Source organism: Seriola dumerili, unplaced genomic scaffold (genome assembly GCF_002260705.1).
Source record: "Seriola dumerili isolate Sdu_G_001 unplaced genomic scaffold, Sdu_1.0 BDQW01000493.1, whole genome shotgun sequence".
Lineage (NCBI taxonomy): Eukaryota > Metazoa > Chordata > Actinopteri > Carangiformes > Carangidae > Seriola > Seriola dumerili.
Genome location: NW_019174748.1, coordinates 284,215 through 309,515, shown reverse-complemented (window position 1 = coordinate 309,515; position 25,301 = coordinate 284,215). Strand labels below are relative to the sequence as shown.

At 42.5% G+C, this 25,301-nt stretch overlaps 3 protein-coding genes across 3 annotated transcripts in view; 1 reads left to right on the top strand and 2 right to left on the bottom strand.

Moving 5' to 3' along the window:
- Positions 1–127: 127 nt before the first annotated feature.
- Positions 128–8,809, bottom strand: LOC111235451 (CXXC-type zinc finger protein 1-like). The gene is made up of 14 exons (XM_022763915.1): positions 8,682–8,809; positions 7,813–7,982; positions 7,588–7,688; positions 7,005–7,153; positions 6,515–6,670; positions 5,858–6,040; positions 5,675–5,776; positions 5,384–5,601; positions 4,857–5,064; positions 4,508–4,618; positions 3,578–3,627; positions 3,076–3,172; positions 1,480–1,632; positions 128–1,388 (listed from the first exon to the last, which is right to left on the bottom strand). The coding sequence occupies exons 1-14, from the start codon at positions 8,682–8,684 to the stop codon at positions 1,242–1,244; spliced, it is 1,848 nt and encodes a 615-aa protein (XP_022619636.1). The 5' UTR covers positions 8,685–8,809; the 3' UTR covers positions 128–1,241.
- A 1,838-nt stretch (positions 8,810–10,647) lies between these two features.
- Positions 10,648–15,632, top strand: LOC111235415 (myoD family inhibitor-like). Its single transcript, XM_022763877.1, has 6 exons — positions 10,648–10,664; positions 11,192–11,217; positions 11,349–11,473; positions 12,361–12,498; positions 12,596–12,847; positions 14,432–15,632. The coding sequence occupies exons 3-6, from the start codon at positions 11,353–11,355 to the stop codon at positions 14,704–14,706; spliced, it is 786 nt and encodes a 261-aa protein (XP_022619598.1). The 5' UTR covers positions 10,648–10,664; positions 11,192–11,217; positions 11,349–11,352; the 3' UTR covers positions 14,707–15,632.
- A 2,482-nt stretch (positions 15,633–18,114) lies between these two features.
- The window catches only part of LOC111235414 (transcription factor E3-like), a 13,203-nt gene continuing 6,016 nt past the window's right edge, over positions 18,115–25,301 (bottom strand). The window contains exons 7-11 of the mRNA XM_022763875.1: positions 22,790–22,904; positions 22,031–22,087; positions 20,918–20,993; positions 20,441–20,588; positions 18,115–19,981 (exon numbers count right to left, since the gene is read on the bottom strand). Of these exons, the coding sequence (XP_022619596.1) occupies positions 19,583–19,981; positions 20,441–20,588; positions 20,918–20,993; positions 22,031–22,087; positions 22,790–22,904 (795 nt within the window). The 3' untranslated portion in view covers positions 18,115–19,582. The remainder of the gene's footprint in view (positions 19,982–20,440; positions 20,589–20,917; positions 20,994–22,030; positions 22,088–22,789; positions 22,905–25,301) is intronic.

Here is a 25,301-nt window from a genome sequence, read left to right as displayed (position 1 = left end):
AATGAAAATCCACAGAAATCATAAAACATCCTCAGTTTTTAATGTAACATCAGTTTGAACACAACAACATGAACAAACAGTAGAAAACAACAACATGATCAAATAATACAAAGTATAAAAACACTGATATAAAATGATGCAGAGAGAAAAGAACATCAGGTTAAAAACTAAGTGCAATAAAAACAGAACATGTTAAAGTTGTAGCTGCATGTTGCCATGTAGTGTTTACTCCGTCTGTAGACAGCAAATCACAATCCTTCACCTCCATCTAATCAAACTGTTGTAGTGTTTTATCACTGCCAGTCTGCTCTGGCTGTTTTGCAGTGAATTGTGGGTAGTGTAGTGCTTATTAGACATCACTTGTCTGAGATTTTAACTCACTGCTGAGTGTTAATACTGTTTGTTATTTAAGAATCCTTGTGTTGATTATAAATTATGTGTTTACTTCAGGTTTCAGACCCTGACAGACACTGAACTGCTGTCAGAATAGGACCTGTCAGACCAGGTCCAGAGGATGAATGAGTGTTGAAACACTGTGCAGAGGAAGGTCATCACATTTACCACCAATCATGACTTCTGTATCTCACAATCACTATAACTATGTCATGACTGTGAGATCCTTTATCAGAGTTATAGATCTTTATCTCATAATTACAACAAAATAATATAATAATGATGAAACCTTCATCTTGTAATTATAAGAAAAATATCTCATATTTAGGATGAAATTGTATCATAATTACTAGATCCCTACTTCACAGTTACAGTGTCATTCTCTCATAGATACAATTATTTCATAATTATATCTGTATCTCATATTTAGAAAAATAACATAAGACATAAGATCCCTGTGTCATAATTAAAAGATTCATATCCTATAAACGATGAAAGGGTCTCACATTCATGGTTTTATGATCTGATGATTATAAAATCTATCCCGTTAATATTTATCATTATCTTGTGCCTATGAGATCTAATGACAGTAATAATCTCATTAACTGAAGGTTACAGAGACAACAGTCTCCAAAGTCATAATTATGAGATATGGTGAATGTAATGTGCTTCTGAATTCTGCTTCCCATGATGCATTTTGTTGGTTTGAGGCTGAATTATTAACACACACATTTAAAAACAGATAATACTTAAAAAATCCATCCAGGGAGGTGTGGATACCTGTCTGTCTCCACCGGTCTGTCTGCACCTGTCTACCTGTCTGTCTGCACCTGTCTGTCTCCACCTATCTACCTGTCTTTGGCGGAGCGCAGGTCGGTGGTGATGGGGTCATGTTGGATGGTTTGGTGCAACATCAGAGCCAATAATCCGGCCCGATTGGTCATGGCAGTCCTCAGGTTCCTCTCCTGCTCGAACAACTCGTCCAGTTTATACCACTAACAGAAAGAGAGGGTCACATGATGGACATCAGTCACTGCTGTGACGTTCAGGTTAATGATATTAATAAAGTTTAGTTTTGGAGGTTACCACTCGGACTCTCTCCAGGTCGACCTCTGCTCGGCGGAGTTTCTCCCAGCAGTAATGTTTGTTACACTTCCTCTTGGAGACGCGGCAGAACTCTCCAGTCGGCTCAAAGACGTCTTTGACCAGAGGACAACCACAGACCTCGTCTGCTGGGATCTGATGGACCGAGAGGAGATTCGGTCTTTATTTATTGTTCTAAACCTCTGGTTTTCATTTTTTCTTTAGCAGTGCTCTGTTCTGTGAGCAACTGTCAGTGTTCATACAGTGCTGTATCAGATGATAGTCATGTCAATAAAGCTATTTGGAATTGAATCAAACAGAAAATTAGAAATTAGATGGAATAATAATAAAATAGTAACATAGAAATAATAAATGAAATAAATAATCAAAATATGAAAATGAATGAACTTCAGCTGGTAGTTTATTGGTCAATGTGTCAATACAAATACGAAGCTCAGGCTCACACACCAATTTATGTTTATTTTCATTCCAAAACAAAAGTGGATATCTTGACAAGGTGTTTCACAAGGATCAACACCAGGCCCCATTCTGTTCACTTCAATCTATACATAAACATGCTGCCATTAAACCAACCACATGAATGACCTGTACGTCTGTCACCAGATGACACACTGTGTGAGTGTATTGTGTGTGAATGGGACAGAACTGAGGTTGTCTTTGTGGCTCAGAATGAAAGACAGAAAATCACTGCCCACCTTAACCCCTTACCTGAACTCACCTAGCACTCACTTCACAACTCAAGTTAAACTCCACCTGCTTAAGAAGATCGTGTGTGCAGTATCAGACACATGACAGGGGGGTAAACATGTTAGCTGGTTTGCTGGTAAACTCCATTAGCCCACAGATGCAACCCTGAATGTCTCTGGGTTTCCTTATCTTCTCTACAAATCTCTATTTCACTGGACCTCATGAGAAACTAGTAAGTTAGCAACCTTAACTAGCTACCCTGACATTCAGACTGAAGTCCATCTTGTTTCACTTCATTTTAACAGTTTCCGATCATGAAGGTCTGAAAATAGTTAATAATTAAGCTAACATTTAAATTTGTTATCGGTAGTTGCTGAAAACATATGAGATGTGGGCAGTGATTAGAGGTGTGGAAGGTGATGCTAGCTGGCTAACATTTGCTTGTTAGCTATCTTGGCCATCATGTTTGCTATGTTTCCCATCACACAGTCATTGTTGTAGTTTAAAAAAAATGACTCTTTTGTTAAATTGCTGTTTGTTGTGAGAAAACATAAAGAAAGACGATTGAAGATGAGTGGGAGCTATTCGGGTAGCTAACTGGATAATTAGCAGACATTCAGTCTGCTCTGTGTTCTGAACAGAAAAAGCAGTTTACAGTGAATCTTTCTGTCTGCTTCACTTATTTGTCTTGACTTCACGAAACAGAGCATTCACTTTATTTCATTGGTAAATGTCAGCGCTAATGTTAGCGGGATCCTGACTCAGTGGAGGGAATACATGAGAAATAAAATATTTATATTTTAATTTAAAATAATATATATTAAATATATGAATATTTTATAATATTATGTATTATTAGTGCAGAGACGTGTTTGTGTGGATGAGACGTACCTTTGGATCTCTGGAGTGTTCAGGACATAAAACCTGCAGCCGCTTACAGTACGTCTTACTCTGAGGGTTATACACATCACAGAACAACCTGGTGGCTCTGAGAGACAGAGACATGAGAAACATGAGATACAGGCAGAGACATGAGAGACCAAGAGAGACATGAGAGACAGAGATACAAGAGACATGAGAGACACACAGAGACAGAGACACAAGAGACATGAGAGACAGACAGAGACATGAGAGACAGAGATACAAGAGAAATGGGAGACACACAGAGACAGAGACACAAGAGACATGAGAGACAGACAGAGACATGAGAGACCAAGAGAGACATGAGAGACAGAGATACAAGAGACATGAGAGACACACAGAGACAGAGACACAAGAGACATGAGAGACAGACAGAGACAGAGACACAAGAGACATGAGAGACAGGCAGAGACATGAGAGAAAGGGACATCATAAACTTCTTCAAATGAGACAGACAGACAGGTGGTCTTACCCCTCTATACGTGTTGGGTACATGGAACCAAAGGATGTCTGACTCTCGTACTGTTGGACAGACAGACAGGAGACATGCAGACAGACAGACAGACAGACAGGCAGAAAGAGGGAGACAGACAGGCAGACAGACAGAAAGACAGACAAACAGCCTGACAGTCAGTCAGACAGTTCAAACAGACAGACAGAGAGAGAGACACACAGAGAGACAGACAGAGAGAGAGACAGACAGAGAGACAGGTCTGATTAGTGTTCAGTCAGTTAAATCCCTGCAGGTGTAACAGCAGCTGCTTTCTGCTTAGTTCAAACACAAAGAAAGACCTCAAACATAAAGAAGTTACAAATATTGTGACACAAGTTTATGACAGATCATGATTTTTAAATAAAGTTAAACACCATGAAAAGACCAGATGTTGATGTCACCCAGATGTGAGAAGAGCCAAGGGGAGAGAAAGCTGTGCTCTCCAGGTCTGCTCAGACTCCCTCTAGTCTACAGAGACAAAGTCTGATCCAGTTTTTCACGTCGTAGTTAAACTGTCTCCTGTGTCAGGCTGTAGGCAGCGTGCTCACCTGTACAACACCTGTGCACCTGTGAACTGTAACATCTGTTCATAAGAACATGTCTTCACATTCAACTGCTGTCTCTGAAGTTTGATGTGGTTTCATGGACTTTATCAAGGTATCAGCTGCTGTGACGCGCACACAGTGAGGTGATGTCATCATGTGGCTGTTGTCATGTCTGACATCACTTATTGTTATTGATGCACTGATATTTGATTGGCATGAAAAGATTGAACTCAGAATATGTTTTTAAACCCGGGACTGGGCTTTTCAGGTGCACCTGCAGTCAGGGCTGCTCTGCTGTTAAAAGATACCTGTGGACACCTGTGGACACACCTCACCTGTCCTGTCTCCTGTCTCTGACACTGACCTTAGCATAGCATCTCTCCATGTGTCTCAATGCCACCTTCGGGTTGACGGGGTGACTGCAGGAAACACAGAAGATCTGAAGGTCAGTGTCATCACCATCACCTTCAGTCACCTGCAGATGGACAGGTCAGAGAGAGAGAGACAGGTTATAGACAGGGCAGAGAGAGAAAGACAGGTTATAGACAGGGCAGAGAGAGAGAGACAGCTCAGAGAGAGAGAGAAATGGGAAAGAGAGAGAGAGACAGGTCAGAGAGAGAGAGACAGGTTATAGACAGGGCAGAGAGAGAGAGACCGGTCAGAGAGACAGACAGGTTAGAGTGTGTCTCTGTGTGTCTCTCAGTGTCTTGTACCTCCTCGTGGTGTTGGACCTGCTGCAGTTTGGCATTGGCGATAATGCCTTCAAGCTCATGAAAACGTTTCTCCATCAGCGTGAGGCGGAGCCTTGCTGCCTGCTGCTCCCTCCTGATTCGCTCCAGCTGTCTCCGCCCCATCTCCTCGGCAACACACGGACTCTGCTGCCATTGCTGGATCCTCTGAGGCAGGATCTCATAGATACGACTGAGACAGAGACACAGAGACAAAGAGACATAAAGACACAGAGACCAGTCCAGGAGACACTGTCTTCCAGACCCTCAGTTTCTCTGCAGTATCTGACTGAGTGTTTATGATTTTGTGTTGACGTGTTGACATTGTGTTGTTGTGTTGTATTGATGTTGTGTTGTTGTTGTGTTGACGTGTTGTTGTGTTGACGTGTTGACATTGTGTTGACGTTGTGTTGTTGTGTTGATGTTGTGTTGTTGTGATGTTGATGTGTTGACGTTGGGCTGCTGTTGTTAAGGTGCGTCTTCACTTTCACACAATGAGAACTGAGACTCACTTGGCGGCAAGCTTCATGCCGCAGTCCTCAGAGCAGTACTTCGAGTTGGTCCTCGCCGGTTCGACACATCCAGGACCCAGACATTGCCGCAGAGCCCCACCCACCTCTTTGACCCCACCCTCCCCCGCTCGCTCACTGTGCCGCACACGCTCCCTGTGACGCTGCTTCGCTTTGTGACGCCGAGGCTTCACCTCCTCTTTGGGAGTGGACACAGACTTCTACAGGACAGGACAGGTGTGTTAGTGACATCATAAGTGACATCATCAGTCCTCTAATCGACACCGTCCTCACCTTCTTCTCCGTCTTCTTCTCTCGTCTCTTCACATGTTTCACCTTCACTGCTTTCTTCCTCAGAGAGTCCGACTGAGCATCCTCGTCCTCGCTGTGCCACAACTGTAACAGGATGACACGTCACACACCAGGAAGTACCTGTTCTGACAGATGATTGGTCAGAAAAAGCTTACTCACACCGACCAGGTCTCTGTATCCGGCAGCTTTGTACTGCTCATACAGCTCCAGCTCGCTCTCACTGAACCCCTCTTCCTCCTCCTCATCCTCCTCCTCCTCCTCTGTCTGGTGCCCTGCCCCTTTCCTTGGCAGGCCCCGCCCCCTGCCGCCACTCCGACTCATCTCCTCGTCTCTGACCCGAAGCATCTTCTGCTCAAAGACGAGAAAATCACCAACATCTATGTCATGATAAGTTCATCAGCTCTGAACAATAAATCTGATTATTATAACTGTAACACCGGAGCTTTATCAGGTACACCTGTACAACACCTGTACAGTCTATTGTAGTCCAATATAACACCTGTGCTTATGAAGCTAGTTTTCTGTTTATCTCTGAATTCAGATCTAACAGAGCAGTTTCTGGTTTTTGTCCACCCTGTTTACTTATATGAGGGTGTCAGAATATTAGGAACACCTCTGAATGTAAAGAGTCCTTGACTTGACTTGACTGAGAACAGGTGACCAAAACTGTGTCACCTGTTCCTAAACAGCAAAGGTTCTCTGAACTCTTCATACAATCATTAACACCACAGGTGGGTCCAACAGAAACTCAGATTAGCAAAACACAAAGCCACAAATCATCAGTTCCTTTTGGGGAGTCCCATCACCCCTCTGGTCACTCACCCGGGCTCGGACCTCACACTGCCTGAGTCGACACTTCTGCCTGATTTTGTTTGGACCTCCAAACTTCTTCATGTCTTTGCAGAAGTCGCACTGAGCGCAGTCCTCAGTCCTCAGACAGGCGTCACACTCTCCACACATCCTGGCTGAGCGCTTGATCTGAAACATCACAAAACACTGATCAGAACCAGACATCAGAACCAGAACCAGAGGCTGAACTGTCTGAGTTTTCTTCACTGTTAACAGATTACATGTAGAAGCACCTGAAAAGAGCTGAACCAAGTGAGAATCTATCTGTCCAGGACCCAGTCTGTTCACCTGTGACCGATGACAGCGAGAACCGACAGTAGCGGCTCCTACAGAGGTGAGCATAGATGCTGCTGTAGCATCACTTCTATCAGAGCTGGAGAGAGTTTCATCAGCAGAGCCTCTTCTCCATGGCTGCCAGGTCACCTGTGAGCCCCGCCCTCTGCCAGTGTAGTTGCTTGGTTACCTGTGAGCCCCGCCTTTTGTCAGTCTTGGGCTGGGGGGTGGAGCTTCCATCTCTGTCTGGTTTATCGTCTCGCTCTGGCGCTGCCTCTTTCTCCTCCTTCTCCTTTGTCTTCTTCGGACGATATTTAATCTCCAGAGATGAGTCTTTATCTGCAGACACAACATACAGCTAACGGCTAACACACAACTAACAGTTAACACATAGCTAACAGCTAACAGACCGCTAACAACTATCAGCTATCACACAGCTAAAGGCTAGCTAACTAACTAACTAACTAACTAACTAACTAACTCTTCACAAATATAAAGTTTTCTCTTTAAAACAGACTCAGTCATTTACTCAAACAGCTGCTCAATGTAGTTTTTAATAAAACAGGAGGAAATAGTGACTTTGTTGGGGACTATTTTCAGTTGCGGATTAATCCACATTTGGTACTGTAGTGAGTGTTTGTGGCAGCAGGACAGTGTGTGTGGGACTGAGTTAAATAAATCACAGTGTGTGTGTTGATGGTGATGAGGTCAGAGACAGTCAGAGCTGGTCTGAGTCTGAACATGATGTTTACTGACTGTTAGAGGAGACTGACCTCTGCAGGACGGACAGTACCACACTCTGATGGCCTTAGCTGCTTTCTCTGAAACTCCAATACAGCCTCCATGAAACCACTCAGTACAGCTGTCACACCCTCTGACACACAGACAGGTACAAACAGACAGAAAGACAGACAGAAGGACAGACAGAGAGACAGACAGGTTAGTGTGTCCTGTTGTATGAGACCTGGTCTTCTGAGATCTAGATGAGGTTTAATTACATCATGAAACAGTTGATGTCTGGTTTCCTGCAGACACAGTACACAGGAGCGTTGGGGATTCCCATGGTAACCTCTCCTCCTTCTCCTTCTTCACCCTCGTCTTCACCTCCCTCTCCTCCTCCCTCCTCTTCCTCCTCCAGGCCTCGCTCTGTTCCTGTCGCCTCCTCAGACTGACACACAACAAACAAACAAACAGACAAACAAACAAACAAACAATAACACAAAGAAACAGGAAACATGATGGAACATGATGGACAGGAAAGATGACACAGTTTCATTGTGTAAATCTTGTGAAAAGGTACCAGACCTCAGAGTAAAGGTCTCTATCCAGGTTCAAACCTTTTCACATTAACAAGCCTGGAACCAGTTTCACTGTTTGTTTGTTTTGACCAGCAGCAGACCACATCAAACCAGGTCCAGTTACCTGGACTAGATTAACATGAAGACTAAAGACCAAAGTCTGGATAAAAAAAGCATAACACTTCATGGACCCTTTACCAGAAACTGATGTGAAACCTTTAATCTGCTCATACATTAAAAAGAGCTAATTCCCTGTTTTTCACTCTAAGCAGACCACAACGGACCGGGTCCAGATTAACACCCTCCGACTTTAGACCTCAGACCTGGACTACACTGACACGGAGACTCGAAAACAAATAAAACCCTTTTTCTTTCATAAAACCTTTGTTCTGTTTGTAACAACAGAAAAAATGGCGACATAGTTGTTGAGATTTTTTCAAACCAAACACTTTTCTGCACATTATAACTGCTGTGTTGAGTGTGTGTGTGTGTTTGTGATGCTGCAGGTTGTTAAACGGCGCTGCTCCGTTATTCTCTGCATCAGTCTGAACATCTGTCTGTGAACTCACCATGATCCAGCTGTTTGACGTTCACACACAGAAGAAGAAGAATCAGTCCTCCAGCCCGGTCCTCATCACAGTTCCACTTCCACTTCACTCATTCTTCATTTTTACCAAAATCTGCACAAATCTCTTTGTTTCCGCTTCATCCTCCTCCTTCTCCTCCTCCTCCTCCTCCTACCTCCTCTTTCTTCTTCTGTGCCGAAAAAAACCGGTGGCCAACAGAGAGGAGGCGCTACTGCAGCGACACCTGCAGGACGGAGACTGAGACACCTGCAGGACGGAGACTGAGACACCTGCAGGACATAACAGTGACAGAAATATTTGTGAAAACACACACACACACACACACACACACACACACACACACACACACACATATATATATATGTATATAGTTTATGATCTTCTTTATGATATATTTTCTTAACATTTGAATGATATTTTGTGGCCTCTGATGGTGTAGAAGAATAAAGTAACAGTTAATACCAATATGGAAATAAGATTTTCTGTATTGTGTTTTTTTTTTTGTTATAAAACTTGTTTTAATGATAATTTTCTCTATCTTGTGTAAAATATGTTTTAATGAAGGGTTCAAAAACAGTGACTTCCGTACAGTGCTATAAAATAAGAAGAAATGACATTTCTACAGACAGCATATAGATCACAGTACAATATACAGCTACACTGTATTAGTGTAACTGACTCACTGAGTTACTGTACTACAATGATACTAATGACCATTCACAGTATAAATGTAAATGTAAGTATCTCTAATCAAGAATAAAAAAATACATCAAATATATGACAACATATGAAACTGAGTCAAACATAATAGATACAATAATATACAAATATCATCTATAACACATAAGTATTTAGTACATATATTATAACAGATTTCTCTAGTGCTAGTACTAGAGTTAGGCCAGATGCTGTGGAGTCTGGGTAAAGTAGTCCAACAACAGTGCACAATCACCTGAGTCCAGAGCGCTTGAGACTGCTGGATTTACCACCTAGCGGGGATCCTGGTTCTTGATCAGACCTGTTACTGGGAAATTTCTGAAACATCAGTTGCAGGAAAATTTTTTTGATTTTTGGAAAATCATCTCCAGTACCAACGTGTAGTTTCAGCTGCAGTTCTCTGTGCCCAGCAGGTGGCAGCAGCTCATCCTACATGTCCAATCCACAGATCTGTTTGGTTCTTTTTGATGCTGCAAGTTGTTGTTCTTCTTCTTATTATTATTATTTTTCTTTTTCTTCTTCTTCTTCTTCTTCTTCTTCTTCTTCTTCTTCTTCTTCTTCTTCTTCTTCACCACATCAGTCAATGACAGACATGGACAATAAACAGTGAATCAGTTTCACTGATTAAAGCTGAATATTATTTAAAACTTGTGATTTTAAACAGATTGATATTGGTCCCTCAGACGTTTACTCTAATCTACCTCTCTCCTGCCCTATAACATCATAGATAATCAATATAAATATGAACCATCACTATAACTTCATGTATCTGTATTTACATGACTCTGACTGTTTCACTGTTTATCTGACGCTGCTGTGAATCTGATGTTCTTCAACCTGGTTACATGATGTGAAATCCCTCAGTAGATTAACATTAACAGTGAGTCGATGGTTTAAAAGTAGAATTCAATGTTTAAATGTATACTTAATGTTCACACACACACACACACACACACACACACACACACACACACACAGGTAAACAGTTTTCTGTATCTGACTCTTGGAAAAACAAATCACACAGATCATCTAAAATTCATTATATTAATAAATGGTTCACACTGAACTCCGCCCTGTCTGTGTGTGTGTGTGTGTGTGTGTGTGTGTGTGTGTCTTTAAAGGAAGTGGAGGAGGAGGCGGTCATACGCATGCGCGCGCTCCAGATAAAAACGGCAAAGTGTTTATTGACGAGAAAAAAGTTTCAGACCAGAAGAAAGAAAGAAAGACAGAAAGTCCTTGAAGCTGCAGGTGAGAAACTTTTATTTCTGTTTATTTCTGTATCTGTTAAATCATATGTTTTAATATTAATGTGACATAGACTTTGACTCAGATCAGTTTCAGTTGATCAGGATTCAATTTCTACTCAAAACAAATTCACACTGAACATTAACAGTTTAACAGTGAATTTTGTTTCTACTTGAGACTGATGATGGCTTTATTTCTCATCAGTTTAATTCATCTGACCTGTTAATGATCTGCTTTTATTTTGTAAAACACTTTGAGCTGTTTCATGTATGTGTAGAACAAAGTTCATTATTATTATTATTATTATTGTTGTTATCAGTGGTGTAAGCAGTACCTCAGCCTCAGTCTTTCAGCAGAATGACTGTCAGGATAAAGTGTGTGATGTTACTGGATCATAGTGAAAGATGAACACATGATGTTTTTCATGTGTTCATCTCTCGGCTGCAGCAGGTGGAGCTGATGTGAATCAATGTATTTTGAGTAGAGTCATCTATTAATCATCAGAGTTCATTAATAACCTGAATCTGCAGGGGCAGTCTGTGGAGGAGGAGGAGAGGTACGTCAGAACTGCAGTAAATGTACTTATTGATTATTGCTGATTATTATTTTTGTTGTATGAAGATAAATGTGAGTCCAGACTGTCACAGCTGCTGAATTCACATCAATGATTTAATCACATGATATCAGCAGGATGGATGTGACATCACACTGCAGTGACATCACTGAGAGCGGAGCCAATAAGAACCCAAACCAACCAGAATGCATCTCAAGTCAGCCAATGGCCAATGGGACGCTCCCACATCACAGCACAGGTGAGACAGATAGAAAGGTCGTGAGGTCGTGATTCTGATGACATCACACTATTGAACCCTAACCTCAGATCTGACGTCACCTCAGGCTCTCACATCTGAATCGACATCACCCCTCAACCAGGGTAGGACCTGAGGGGATTTCCTGTTTCTCTTTGTTTTCACCCTCAGGGAGGACTTCCTCACAGGCTGCAAACACAAGTCCTGAACCTGAACGACCAATCTTCTCTTCTGTCAGAGCCCAGCAAAGCAATGAGCTCTGCTCTGTCATGTTTTACATAAGATACCTGGAAGGTTGAGGGTCAGGGGTCAGGGTTCAAAGCAGGGATTCTGACCTGTGACCTCTGACCTTTAATTTCAAGAGTAAAAGCTGATTAATTCATTTAAACTCTTTACTGCTGTCTCTAAATACTACAGTACCCATAATCCTCAGATGCTGTTGCTATGGAGAAGAAAGCAGTCAGAGGTGTGAATCAGAGCAGTGAAATTAAAACAGGTTGCCATGGTTACTGAATTCATCTAAAACTGAATGAATTTCACCTTTAGCTTCAGCTGAGTATTAACGTGAAGCTATGTGATTGGCTGTTAGTGAAATGCACCCTGGGAGTTCCTGTAGCCTCTGAAGACTGAAGTAATTCTTCTCACTTCACTGCTCTGTTCACCACGAAAACACAACGTGCAACAACCAACAAACCAGAGCGGCTCCTGTGGTTCAGGAGGGAGAGCGGGAGGTCGGTGGTTCAAGTCCCGACTCCACCAGACCACATGTCCAAAATACTGAACCTGATTTATCAGCGGTGTGTCAGTGTGTGAGTGTGTGTCTGAAAATGGGTGAATGTGATATGTAGTGTAAAGTGTGTTTTCTGATGTTTTAAATCCTCTTCCTGTAGATGAGGCACCACCCCCTCTCTCAGATAGGTCAGAAGATGATGACATCAGTGATGACTCTTTGACGGGCAGCTCCTCCACCAATGACATCTGTAGACTCCTCCCCTCTCAGCCCGCCTCTGCTCTCAGAAAACAGAAAGGTAACATCTGATGTAATCGGGTCTAATCTACCCTCATGTACCTGATCCACCATGTCATATGTGACATAACCTGTGATGTCATCTCTCTGTCCCTCAGGTGTGGACAGCTTGTCAGTGTCTCCCCCCCCCGTCTGTACTCCTCCATCTTCCTCAGTTACCTCTCCTGTTCTTCCTCCTCCTCCTCCTCCTCCTCCTCCTCCTTCTAGGTCATCCACCTGTGACAGACACAGTTGCAACCTTCCTCGTCATCATCATCATCAGAGCACCAATCAGAAGCGTCTCTCCTCCACTAAAAGCCACGCCTCTTTCAAGACCGACGCTGCCCATATTAAGGAGGTTGCTGGAGACGGTGAGCCAATCAGCCTTGATGCCTGGAAACAGAGTTTGTTTTCACAGGGTCACAGGTCAGAGGGTCACAGGGTCACAAGGTCACAAGGTCACAGGTCAGAGGGTCACTCCTAAGAGCAGATACAGACGCGGATAAAAAAAGTGTGTCGTCAGCATAAAGGTTAATTTAATCTGCAGAGGTGAAGTTATTGTTTTGTGGACGGGAGGACTGCAGTGGAGACACTTATAAAGATGACAGTGTCCGCCATGTTGGACAGACAGACAGAGACAGTATCTGAGTGACAGGAAGTCGAACACTCTGATCTCAGGTGTATGAGTTGCTGAGAACATGGTAAGAATAGAGCTTGTTCATTGGTCACTGTCTGCACCTGTTTGTTTCCCTCAGGAGCTGTAAAGATGGTGGACAATAGTAACGCCAATAGTTTGACACTATGCTTATCAGGGTCAGAGTTAGCCTTACAGCTGAAGGTGAATAAAGTGAAAATCAAGAGACAACTCATCAGTTATTAAATGAACCACAACAAACATCCTGTGACTGTTGGAGGAAACAGGAACGTGAGTCTCTGATGTGAAGACTCGTCTCCACACTGATGAGGTTCTCTGAAGCTCATTTATCAGCTGAACACACTCCAACATGGAGGTCTGCTTATCTCGGCTGAACACACACACTCTGACCCCTCCCTGCATCGGTTGGTCTGGTTCCTACCAACCAACACCCACCTCCACCCAAACACCACAGAGCGACAGGATGAGGGCAGGACTGTTGACCCACAGTCAGAGTCTCTTCATCTGTTTGTCATGGTTCACTGGTTAATGTTTTTTTTTTTTTTTACTGTGGTTTAGAATCAGAAGCTCTTTTTTCTCTTCATGATTTTCTTTTACTGTGAATTTCAGTGAACATGAGGAACAGAGAAAATCACTTGTAACTGATATGCTCCTTTATAACACGACTGACAGACTACGCCCAGGGCCGAACAGCATCAGGGTCATAGAAGGAAAAAAATCAGATTTTGAGGGCAAAATTCATAATGTTTTAATTTTATGAGGAAAAGTGGAAATATTTCATTTTCAACTCTGAAAAGATTCTGATTGTCTCTGCAGACTGTTGCGTTCACTGTCTCCCGGCCTGTGTTCTGATTGTCTCTGCAGACTGTTGCATTCACTGTCTCCCGGCCTGTGTTCTGATTGTCTCTGCATACTGTTGCGTTCACTGTCTCCCGACCTGTGCTGTGATGGTCTCTGCAGACTGTTGTGTTCACTGTCTCCTGACCCGTCTGTTCTGATTGTCTCTGCAGACTGTTGCGTTCACTGTCTCCCGCCCTGTGCTGTGATGGTCTCTGCAGACTGTTGCGTTCACTGTCTCCCGCCCTGTGCTGTGATGGTCTCTGCAGACTGTTGCGTTCACTGTCTCCCGCCCTGTGCTGTGATGGTCTCTGCAGACTGTTGCGTTCACTGTCTCCCGCCCTGTGCTGTGATGGTCTCTGCAGACTGTTGCGTTCACTGTCTCCCGACCTGTGTTGTGATTGTCTCTGCAGACTGTTGCGTTCACTGTCTCCTGACTTGTCTGTTCTGAATGTCTCCACAGACTGTTGCGTTCACTGTCTCCTGGCCTGTCTTTTCTGCGAGCTACTATCCATGTGTTCGGCTGTGGGGGAGTGTCTGGCGTGTGGAGTGGGCGGGGCCGGGTGTTGTGATGCTGCAGCTGGCTGTTGCTGCTGCGTGGAGGCGGCGGGGGAGGCGGCCTGTACGGAGGAGGCGTGTCAGGCTGTGTTGGATTGTGGGATACTGGAGGACTGCTGCGGCTCGTCTGACTGCTTGGAGGTTTGTCTAGAGTGCTGCTCCATCTGCTTCCCCTCATAGAGCAGCCAATCAGAGCGAGACTGCAGGATGACATCAGAGAGAAGAAGGATTGACCTGGGATTCGCTCACTGCTTTGTTTCTGTGTATAACTGTGAGTGACAACTCTCAGTCTGTGGTTCATCCTCTATGGAGCAGCATCCAACTGACGTCACCATCCAGAGCCTGATCAGCTTCAGCACATGAGGATCATGTCTGTAGAGAGGTGGAGTCAGAGCTGCAGCTGATGACCTGGAACTGAAACCACCTGCAGGAACCGGACTGTTCCCAGGACCAGGTTTTCATCGTTAGGATCCAGTTCAACTAATGGACCAAAGATTCTGGACTTCTGAAATGTTGGACAACTGTGCCACTCTCTGGTCCAGACTGAGACGCCTTAGTCTGGACTGACCTGGGGTCCAGACCTTAACATCATTTGAAAGGACACACTCATTTTTCCCCTTTGTGCAGAAAAGTTTCATCTGATTCTGATTTTGTTGATCAACAAACAAACAACAACAAACACAAAGTTTCAGGCTTCATTAAAGCTTCAATATATAAGTTCGGGAAACGTTATTGTAGCTCTAAGTAAAACTGAGCTAAAGCACCGTGATCATGGCCTCACACCTGTTCACTGATTCCTGACACATACTCACCTGTGTCAGTCTTGGAGTATTTCTAGGGCCTTTTGTGAACTGAGGTAGTTCTGGAACAAGTAATGACCAGGTGCTTAATGAGCAGGTGTTCACTCTGACCAGATGTCTGTCCCACACACTGAACCAGACAGTTGAAAGGTCACAGAGTCAGGTGTGACTCCTGTATTGACTCATCAGGACTCGTTAGTACAGCTCTACTCAAGTGAGTGTGTTGTGATGTCCTCTCTGAGAAAACAAAGATCTGTCAAAGCGACGCTTGACTCTGCAGCAAAAATAAACCTCATGTTCAGCCTCTGCTGTTTTTGTGTCTGATTGACAGCTCAGGAGGGGGCAGGGTTGGACAGGACAGGAAGTAGGTTCTGCAGGGACAGGAAGTGTGTGTTTGTTAAAGCAATGTGCCAGGACATCCAAACAGGAAACAGGAAATCACTGGAATGACAACGCCACCTGAACTCTGACCCCCGGGACACCCGACATCAAAGAGACAGACAGACACACACACACACACACACATCACTCTGGGGTCCAAACAGTGGTTCAAACATGAGGGGTTGTGACATCATCAACTTCTTCCTCTCAGATGTTTAAACTTTCCTCTGATCTTTGTTTCATGTGAATTAATAAAAATATAAAAACATAAACCTGATCATAGACCACAGACAGAAACAGGGTCACACTGCTCTGCTGAGACTGATCAATCATAGGAAGACTGACTCAGGTTCAGTCTTCATCAGGGTCGTCATGGTAACATTTCTACACTGTTCCTCTTTCTTTAAATGATTACTATATCATTATATTATTATATTTATTATTGCATTTATTATTACAGCTGCTGAATGAATGTTTCTTTTCTCCAGTTGTATCAGGAACCTGAACTTCAGTTGTTACTGCCCCCTGCCGCTCAGAGTGGGGAACTGAGCCTCAGTGAAACATCAACCTCCCTGTGTGTCAGTAGACAGATGGAGCGGGATTTCTGGACCAGAGTCTGGTTCACAGAGACACCCCCCATTACTGAGAGGAGGTTCAACAGAGGACTAGAGGAAAATTTGAAGAACAGACAATTTTACGGCATTTTAAGGCTTAGAAAGAGAGGAAGCAAACAGAACCAGACCCAGGACAGAATCCTGGGGAACACCTTAGGACAGAGCTTCAGTTAATGAGGCAGAGATTTGAACCAGAAACTGTACCACTGTCTGAACCTCCAACCAACTCACGGTATTTCACAGAGAAAAATATTCAACATGGTATTATTGTGAGGACAATTAATTCTTATTACGATGTATCATTAGTTTTATTAAGATATAAATTTACCTCCATACTCCTTACATTAATATAACAGTAACATTAAGCTGCTCACCTGTTGTCAGGTTTAGGAGTGTTAAGGACCCAAATGCAGACAAACAGAGTTTTGGTGGGAAAAAAGGTAAAAAAAACAAAAAAAAAAACAACATACAATACCAGCAAAACAGAACCAAGAAAAAATGCAGATTCAGGTAAAAGTCAGGAACACAAAATGGACGCTCAAGGAGACACAGGTGAAACATGACTGAAGAAAAACAGACGAACTGACAAAGACAGAGACTTAAATACACAAGGAAGGCAAGGGTAATAAAACATAGGTGTAACACATTAGGGTAATCAATGAGGGAAACAGGACTAACACAGGAAGTACATTGACCACGAGATACATAAGGAACTCTACTTCAAAATAAAACAGGAAATTAAACAATTGTCCAAACATATAGAGTTCTCATGTTGCAGACCATGACAAGTGTTTTATTACAATATCTAATTTAAGTCCTTTTGTTGATTTATTTTTATTGTTATGTGGAAACATGTAGAATAAGTAACTGAAGTTTGTTTTCATATATTTATTATTTGAAACACTGAAACAAACTTACCTGTTGCTCAGCTGAGAGATGTAATCTTTCCTCTAATCTCTGCTGTTCAGAGTCTGTTTGTTGTTGAATTTGTTGACAGTTGAAGTTTGTTGTCTGAATAAAATGACTGTTGTCATAGAAACAAAAGGTAAAATGACGTCAGCTGATTTTGTGAAGTGACTTTATTTCTATATAAAAGATTGAATCTATAAAAACAAACAGGAGCTTGTTAACATGAACAAACATAAATCACAACGTTAATTAAAGACAGACATTAATCCCTTTTTATCTGATCTTGATGACTAACAGCTGTTGTTGCTATGGTAACCAACATCACATCACTGACATCATCTCATGAAACAGAGATTTATGGCTTTCTGCTGACCACGGTTTAGGGACAAAATAAAACCCATGGTGGATCCAGGTCTCAGACAGGGACCGTACTGGATAGAATCTGGACACAGTTTGTGTGTAATCCAGAGGTTTAAATTGTGAGGGGGGAGCAGAGGGACAGGTGTGTACAGGTGATCTAATGATCAACAAGAAGTTAAGAGTTTAGTTTAACAGATCAACAGCTGCAGCAGCAGCAGTGACACAGAGGTAAGACACTGTGAAACAGAGACAGAAACCAGAGTCAGACCTGAACCCAGACCTGAACATGTTGATCTGATTCAGTGTGACATCACTTCCTGAGGATATCATTATCTCTGATGTCCCTCCAGAATAAAGCTCCAAAGAAAACAGAGGCTGCAGAACTTCATTCAGAACCCTCCTGTTTTTAAGTTTCCTTCAGTATCACAGTAATCCAGTGATAGTTGTCTGAACAACGTACACTGCAGACAGCTGATTCAGCTGCTTCATTTTTGCAAATGGTTTTTACAGATTTTATAGATGATGATGATGATGATGATGATGATGATGATGATGATGATGATGATGATGATGATGATGATGAACTGAGTTAGTTTCCCTTCTGTTCCTCTGAGGCTCTAACAGGAAACACCTGCATCAGTATAGTGAACCTGACCAGGTGTGCTCCTCTAATATTTCTCCTCCCTTTGCTTGCAGCACAGTGATTCTGTTTATGTTTATGTTTACGTACAGTTTTCATGTTTACAGGGCTGAGCTGAGGGAGTCGCAGCAGACTACTGACAGCACCATCTGCTGGTTAAACTATTCACAACAGGTAAAACTATGCAGCCCTAATGTACACCTGGTTTCTACTAAGGGGTTCAGGCTTTGAATCGCTTGATGCTGCCACAAGTTAGACTTGCTGTGACATCACAGATGGAGCATGACCAGGTATAGTTCTGACCTATAGCTGAAAAAGACTGATTAACTAAACATGAGCACAGGTGAGTTAAAGCCTTTTTTTAAATTTAGGTGAGACCTTCTCTCCACTGCGGCCTGGAGAGCAACTGATTGACAGACTGTCCATCACTGCAGTGTAATCAATCAAACATTTTCATCTTAAAGTGAAGTTGATCGAATATTGAGTTAGAATTTTGATTTTACATCTAATATTTTCATTTCAGTGAGTCATGGTTTAAGTGAGCAGATTTTTAAAATACAACAAATAAACCAGGAAACTGTGGTTCCTTAAATCCCTCAGAACCAGAGTCCTTCTTAAGTTTATATCTTATATTTTCTGTTTTTGTTTTTGTTCTTTTCCCTGGCAGCAGCGGTCTTCCAAACGATGTGGACCAGAGGATGTGGGACTCAGAGGTCCCAGCTGCTGACCAGGACCAAGGACCAGGACCAGGACCAATCAGGCCATGGCTTACAGGTCACTGATTGGTTCAGCCAATCAGAGGAGGGTTAGAGTTTGAATGTTTGTTTCATGTTTGTTTTTAAAAAATAGAACTTCAGACCTTAAAAATGATTTTACTGATCATGAGTTATTGATCAACTGCTGTTCTACCAACCAATCAGCTGTGAGTTTGTTCACTAACAGCCGATCAGCTTCTGCTCTGTGGTTTCTGATGTTGACAAGGATGAGACAACACAGCTGTTGCCATGGTTACACTGGAGAAAAAACTGTGGTTACCATGGTGACACTGGAGAACAAATATTGGTTATCATGGGTACACTGGAAGACACAGCAGTAACCATGCTTACTGCGGTGACACTGGAGGACATATCGGTTACCATGGGTAAACTAAAAGACACTGGAGGACTCACAGTGGTTACTGTAGTTACACTGTAGTACACATTTGCTCCCTGTGACATCACATTTGTGCATTGTTTGTTGTGATGATGTCACTGATGAAAAATATTTCTATTAACCAATAAAAAAACTCCCAGCTGGTCAGAGTCGCGCCTCCAGCTCTGGCCAATCAGATTTCTGCATGTGTGATGATGTCATCAGAGGTCCTCGTCCATGCTGAAACTGCTCCTCCTGCTGCTGGTCTTTGAGGCGCCGCAGGACAGCAGGGGGTCGGACATCACCCCTCCTTCCCCTCCTCCTCCCTCATCCATCAGGATGTCTCCCAGGCCGTGGAGCTCCGTCAGCCCCACGTCAGACATCAGGTCTGGGGAGAAGACGGTAGAGGCTCCCTGAGGCTCGTCCAGGTCCACGAAGTTCAGGGCGTCCAGACCCAGAGAGGGAGTCACCAGAGAGGAGGCAGGAGAGGAGGAGTTGGAGAACGGGTGAGGCAGTGTGGGGGAGAGCAAGGCTTGGGGGTCCAGAGAGGAGGAGGAGGAGGAGTTGGGGTGAGGCGAGGAGGAAGAGAGTCCATGGAGACGAGCCTGAAGCTCCAGCTCCTACAACAAGAAACAAATGCCACTGTTTTTATTCTTGCAGACGACAGATGTGTGTTTAAAGTCTGACAGAGACGAGTCTGCTGATCTGCCAGCGCTCTGGTTTCTGTTGACCTCAAACATCTCTTCAGTCACACATAACAAGAGCTGAAATACACAGAAGAGACACCTGATCCACTTTGTCCAGAGTAACAGACCAATGAGTGTTAACGTTCATCAGCCGAGACACTGCAGAGTCAGCACTCCTCTGGCTGTGTTGGTGTGTGTTGGTGTGTATTGGTGTGTGTAATTAACGTCCTCTGGAATCAAACCAAACTTGTGTTTATTTTAAATGAGCTGATCTCAGACATAATGATCATAACATATTAATAATCTGACAGTTTCATTGTTTTCCACGCTGTATCAAACAGTCAGGAGTCCGTGTCGACAAGAAACACCAAAACTCTCCTCCCCCCTCCTCACCTGAATGCGGAGCAGCAGGGAGCGGTTGGTGTTCTCTAGCCTCCTCTGTCTCTCCTCCATCTCTCTGGCTCTCTGTTGTTCTTTCTGCATTTTGCGGATGTAATCTACTGAAGCCTTCAGGATGGTCCCCTTGTTCCACCTCATCTCCCTGATCAACCAATCACAGGCCACGCCTCATTAACACACAGCACTAACGAGCATAATGAGATGCAGCAGGAAAACAAGCTGGACTGTATCTGACATCATTCAGTTATTATTAAATATCCCAGTGCAGTTGTAGCAACACATTAACATGTATCTGATGTTTAAATGTAATGTTTAAATGTAATGTTTAAATAGTTAAAGGTCCCTCCTGAATATGTTTCAATTTATTTTTCAGATGCACGTGACATCACTGAACATGGTATCTATGTTTCTATAGCTATGGTGCTAATACCACAGTACTACAGACGAGAGAGAGGATGAAAGTTTACTGACAGGTCGGTGGATTTGGGGATGAGTCCTCCGAGTTCTTTGATCCGGTCGTTGATGTTGAACCTCCTCCTCCTCTCGACTGAAACATAAAAAATAACATCAACATCAACAACAGCGTAAAGGATCTTTCCAGGTCCTATCATCAGGTACACAAACATGTTGAAATCAAAGATTAAAAACAGAAGGAAGAATCAGTCTCTCAGCTGCTGATCACAGTCGTCAGTCACCACAAACACCAGGACGTCAATGTCAATAAACTCTAGAATTTAATTATTCACCATTTTTAACATCAACATTTTATCAATTTATCCTTTGGTCTATGAAAGGTCAGAATATAGTGAAAAATACCCACTACCATTTCTCACAGCTTGAGGGTATGTATTCATACATTAACGTCGGGAACACACTGCCTGGGTTGAAGGGTGCGTGGCAGCTGCCGTTGCCGAACTACTGCGGACAAGCAAGCGTGTGTGTTCACAACGGCTGCATCTCTGCTGCGTTGCTGCTGTTGCAGCTCTATCTCTCTATATAGAGTTTGCAGGTTACTGGAATGATGGATTTCATTTCATTATAAATTAATTTCTGATTTTTTTTTGACAGAAAACGTCACTAAATGTCACTGTCTCCACATGTAGCTGCTGAAATGGTTAAAAATGTATTTATATTTTTTCATGTTTGTGTCATATTCAGATTCAGCCTACACAGAGACAACTACAGTGGAAGGTGTCAGTTTTGTGTCATGTTGCTGGTATGATATCAATATGACATCAACAGGTCTTTTCTCTGTCTATTTCTGCTGGGAGACGCGCGCGTCATGTGTGAAAATAGGCCACACTGAATCTTTAGATCACGTGATGCAGTTGCGAGGTGTGAGATGTGTCAGTGCGTGGCAGTGTGTCCGCTCCGGTCCGCTCTAACCCGTTAACATGTGCGCCGAACTGAATACCAGGACATTCCGCCCCCGTAGAACACACGCGACACATCCAGTGTGTTCCTGGGTTTAATTAAGTAACACTGTAGTTAGTGATGTAATACTGTAGTTATTAGTGAAGTATCCGTGTAGTTATTACTAATGTAATACTGTAGTTATTTATGAAGAAATACTTCAGTACTCACTGAGGTTGTGGTTGTCCTTCTTCTGTCTCTCTTTGATCAGAGCTTTCGTTTCCACATCTACAACAACAACAAATACTTGACATTTTAAAGACTTAACAGCTGTAAAACTAGAACAACTGAACAATCTCCATATGCTGATGAAGACCATGTGATATGACTGAAAAAGACTAGCCGGTGAACCTACTAGTTTTCACAATGAGGAACAAACTTAATGGTTTTATTGTTTCAGCAACAAACAACAGGAGACAGAGAAAAGATCTAAACTGATGGTTTAAACTAAATGTTTAAGAACTGTTGACTCAATAGGAAGTGGGAACTGATGATGTGGGAAAATACGACTGGCTGCTGTGTGTGTGTGGGTGTGTGCGTGTGTGCGTGTGTGTGTGTGTGTGCCCGTGCGTGTGTGTGTGTGAGGAAGTGTGATGTTGACTCATCAAAATGAAGAAGAACAGATTTTTTCACTGCAGAAAACAGGGAAACTCAGGGGGAGGGACTTCACTCTCAGAGCTCTGACATCACAGCTGGTTGAGCCAATGAGCACTCAGCTCTGCAGACTGTCCTGTGTGTTAGGCTGTGTAGATACCGTGTGTTGTTATTGATCCTGTATGTTGTGTTAACTCAGACTACACATTTTAATCTTCCTTTCTGCACAACAAGAACCTGAACTTACAAAATATATGCTAGTAAAGTTAATGAAAGGTCCTCACAAGTACAGACCTACAGAGTATGTGAGTGAGTATTATATATTTAGTGACCCACCGCTCAGCTCTGTCTTGACTGTGTGGAGCTCAGCCGGGCAGCTGTTGCTAACGGTGATGGTGGGTGTGGTCGTCCCTCCGCCATACACATCCAGCATGGTCCCCGACACCGGCAGCTGGAACAGACCAACGAGAACATAGAGTCAGCCGCTAATGGAGAAACTGACCAGTCAGAGCGAGTCCAACACACGCCAGAGCATTCTGAGCTGTGATTGGCTGCAGGATGACCACCCCCACTCTCTGCTGCTGAAACATTAGTTTGTCTTCTAATAATCTTTTTTTGTGTCATATTAAATTATTGTTATTGAGTATTGAGTTTGACTTTGTTTGTTTTGTTTCTCTATGAACATTATTTCATCAATATTGTATCCTCACTACACACCTTCCAACCATCTACCTGCACTAGACTAAACTCAACTAAACTAAACTAAAGTAACTAAAGTAACTCAACTAAACTAAACTGAACTAAACTAACTAAAGTAACTAAAGTGACTAAAGTAAACTAAAACTAAACTAAACTAAACCTAAACTATACTAAAGCTAAAGCTAAACTAAAAACTACACTGAAACTAAACTAAACTAAACTAACTAAAGTAACTAAAGTAAACTAAACCTAAACTATACTAAAGCTAAAGCTAAACTAAAAACTACACTGAAACTAAACTAAACTAAACTAACTAAAGTAACTAAAGTAAACTAAACCTAAACTATACTAAAGCTAAACTAAAAACTACACTGAAACTAACCCTAATCCTAACTAAATTAAAGTAACTAAAGTAAACTAAACTACAGTAAACTAAACTAAAGTAACTAAAGTAAACTAAAACTCAACTTAACTAAACTAAAATAAACTAAACTAAAGTAAACTAAAACTAAAGTAACTAAAGTAAACTAAAACTCAACTAAACTAAACTAAACTAAACTAAACTAAACTAAAGCTAAAGCTAAAGCTAAACTAAAGAACAGGAGAACAGTTATACAAACAGCGGAGATGTCACATGATCACATTTCATCTTAAGGGTTTAATGACCTCAGATTGGAGTCACCAGAATAATTATACATATATATATATAAAAACCTAGAACATGACGCTGGACTCAGACTGATGCTGGACAGAGACAGCTTTCACCCTGTGTTCCTCACCTGTTCATTCATTTACCATAAATATTCAGAGCTATTCTTCCTGCATAAGTGTTGTCTCCGTTTGTGTGAAGCTCTCTGTTGTCTTCACCCAGCAGCACTGGGCGTCAGCATGATGTCAGACAGATGTTAAATATTAGTTGGACATGAAAATCACCATCAAACCCAGTGATGGGTAACTGTCACCGTGACATTTAGCAGATGTTTAGTAGACGTTGGGTTTTGGTCACAATAATGAATGAAAAAATAACAATAAATGTTGTTGGCCTGGCACATTTGGAAGACCTTGGATTTTGGTCACTTAAATATACACTACACAAGATTTGTCACCACTTGAAGTTGGCCCCTCCTCCCTGGCTCAGCAAGAGAGAGAGAAAGAGCAGCGGTGGTCGAGCGTGCAAGAGAGTGAGAGAATAGCGCAAAAACGAAGCAATGAATTTTTTTCTGCTCGTTTCACAGGGCAGTTCAGTAACTGTGGTGTAGAAGTAAAATACAACTTTTTTTTAATGATTATTATTTATCTGTTCCTGGTCCTGGACCAAGGCAGCTCTGATCTGAAGTCAGTTCGTGTTCCTGCAGACAGTGTGGAATCTGCTGATTGAACAGGAAACCATCTGAAATGATAACAGCTGCCTCCTGCTCACATCACACACAGATAAGTCCAACAGAAACAGTTTCCAGTAACAGGAACAGACTGCACTGTTTGTAACGCTGCACTGCTCAAAGAGCTCAGTGACAGAATTAGACATTTACATTTTCAGACTGTCTGTTGTAGAAACCAGTCACAGCTGGTTAGTGACACAGTCATAGTTAACTGTTGGTTAAAGTTAAAGTTACTGGTTTTTGATGGTGGAGGTTACATCATACATCTAAATGCACTGAATTGTAAATTGATTTATAATGTTGTTATTCTCTCACTGCTCTCTACCTTCTACATTTTTACACCATTGATTTTTCGTTTCCTTATGCAAGTCAAGTAGCAGCCTGTTGTCTCCATGGAGCAGTGTGAGTTCAGACTGAGAGGGAAACACAGTTTTCATAACATATAGAAACGACTGGAAACATCAGACAAGTACGTTTACATGTAAAAGAAACTGAGGGTGAGTTATCTGACTGCTGCAGTTACTGGTTAATGTGCAGATTTTATAATAAAACTTCTACTAAACAATCAATTTATAGATTTATCTGTCCAACAACTGTTTATATGTTCATGCATCTATAATAACAATCCAGTCAACAAGAGCTCTGTTTCAGCTCAGTGACGACTTTCTGAACTAAGGGATCCACTTACTTCCTCCTCCTCTCCATAGTTTAACATTAAAGCAGAAAAAGCTCCTCTCCTGGACCAGTAATCTGACCAGTCTGCAGTCCAG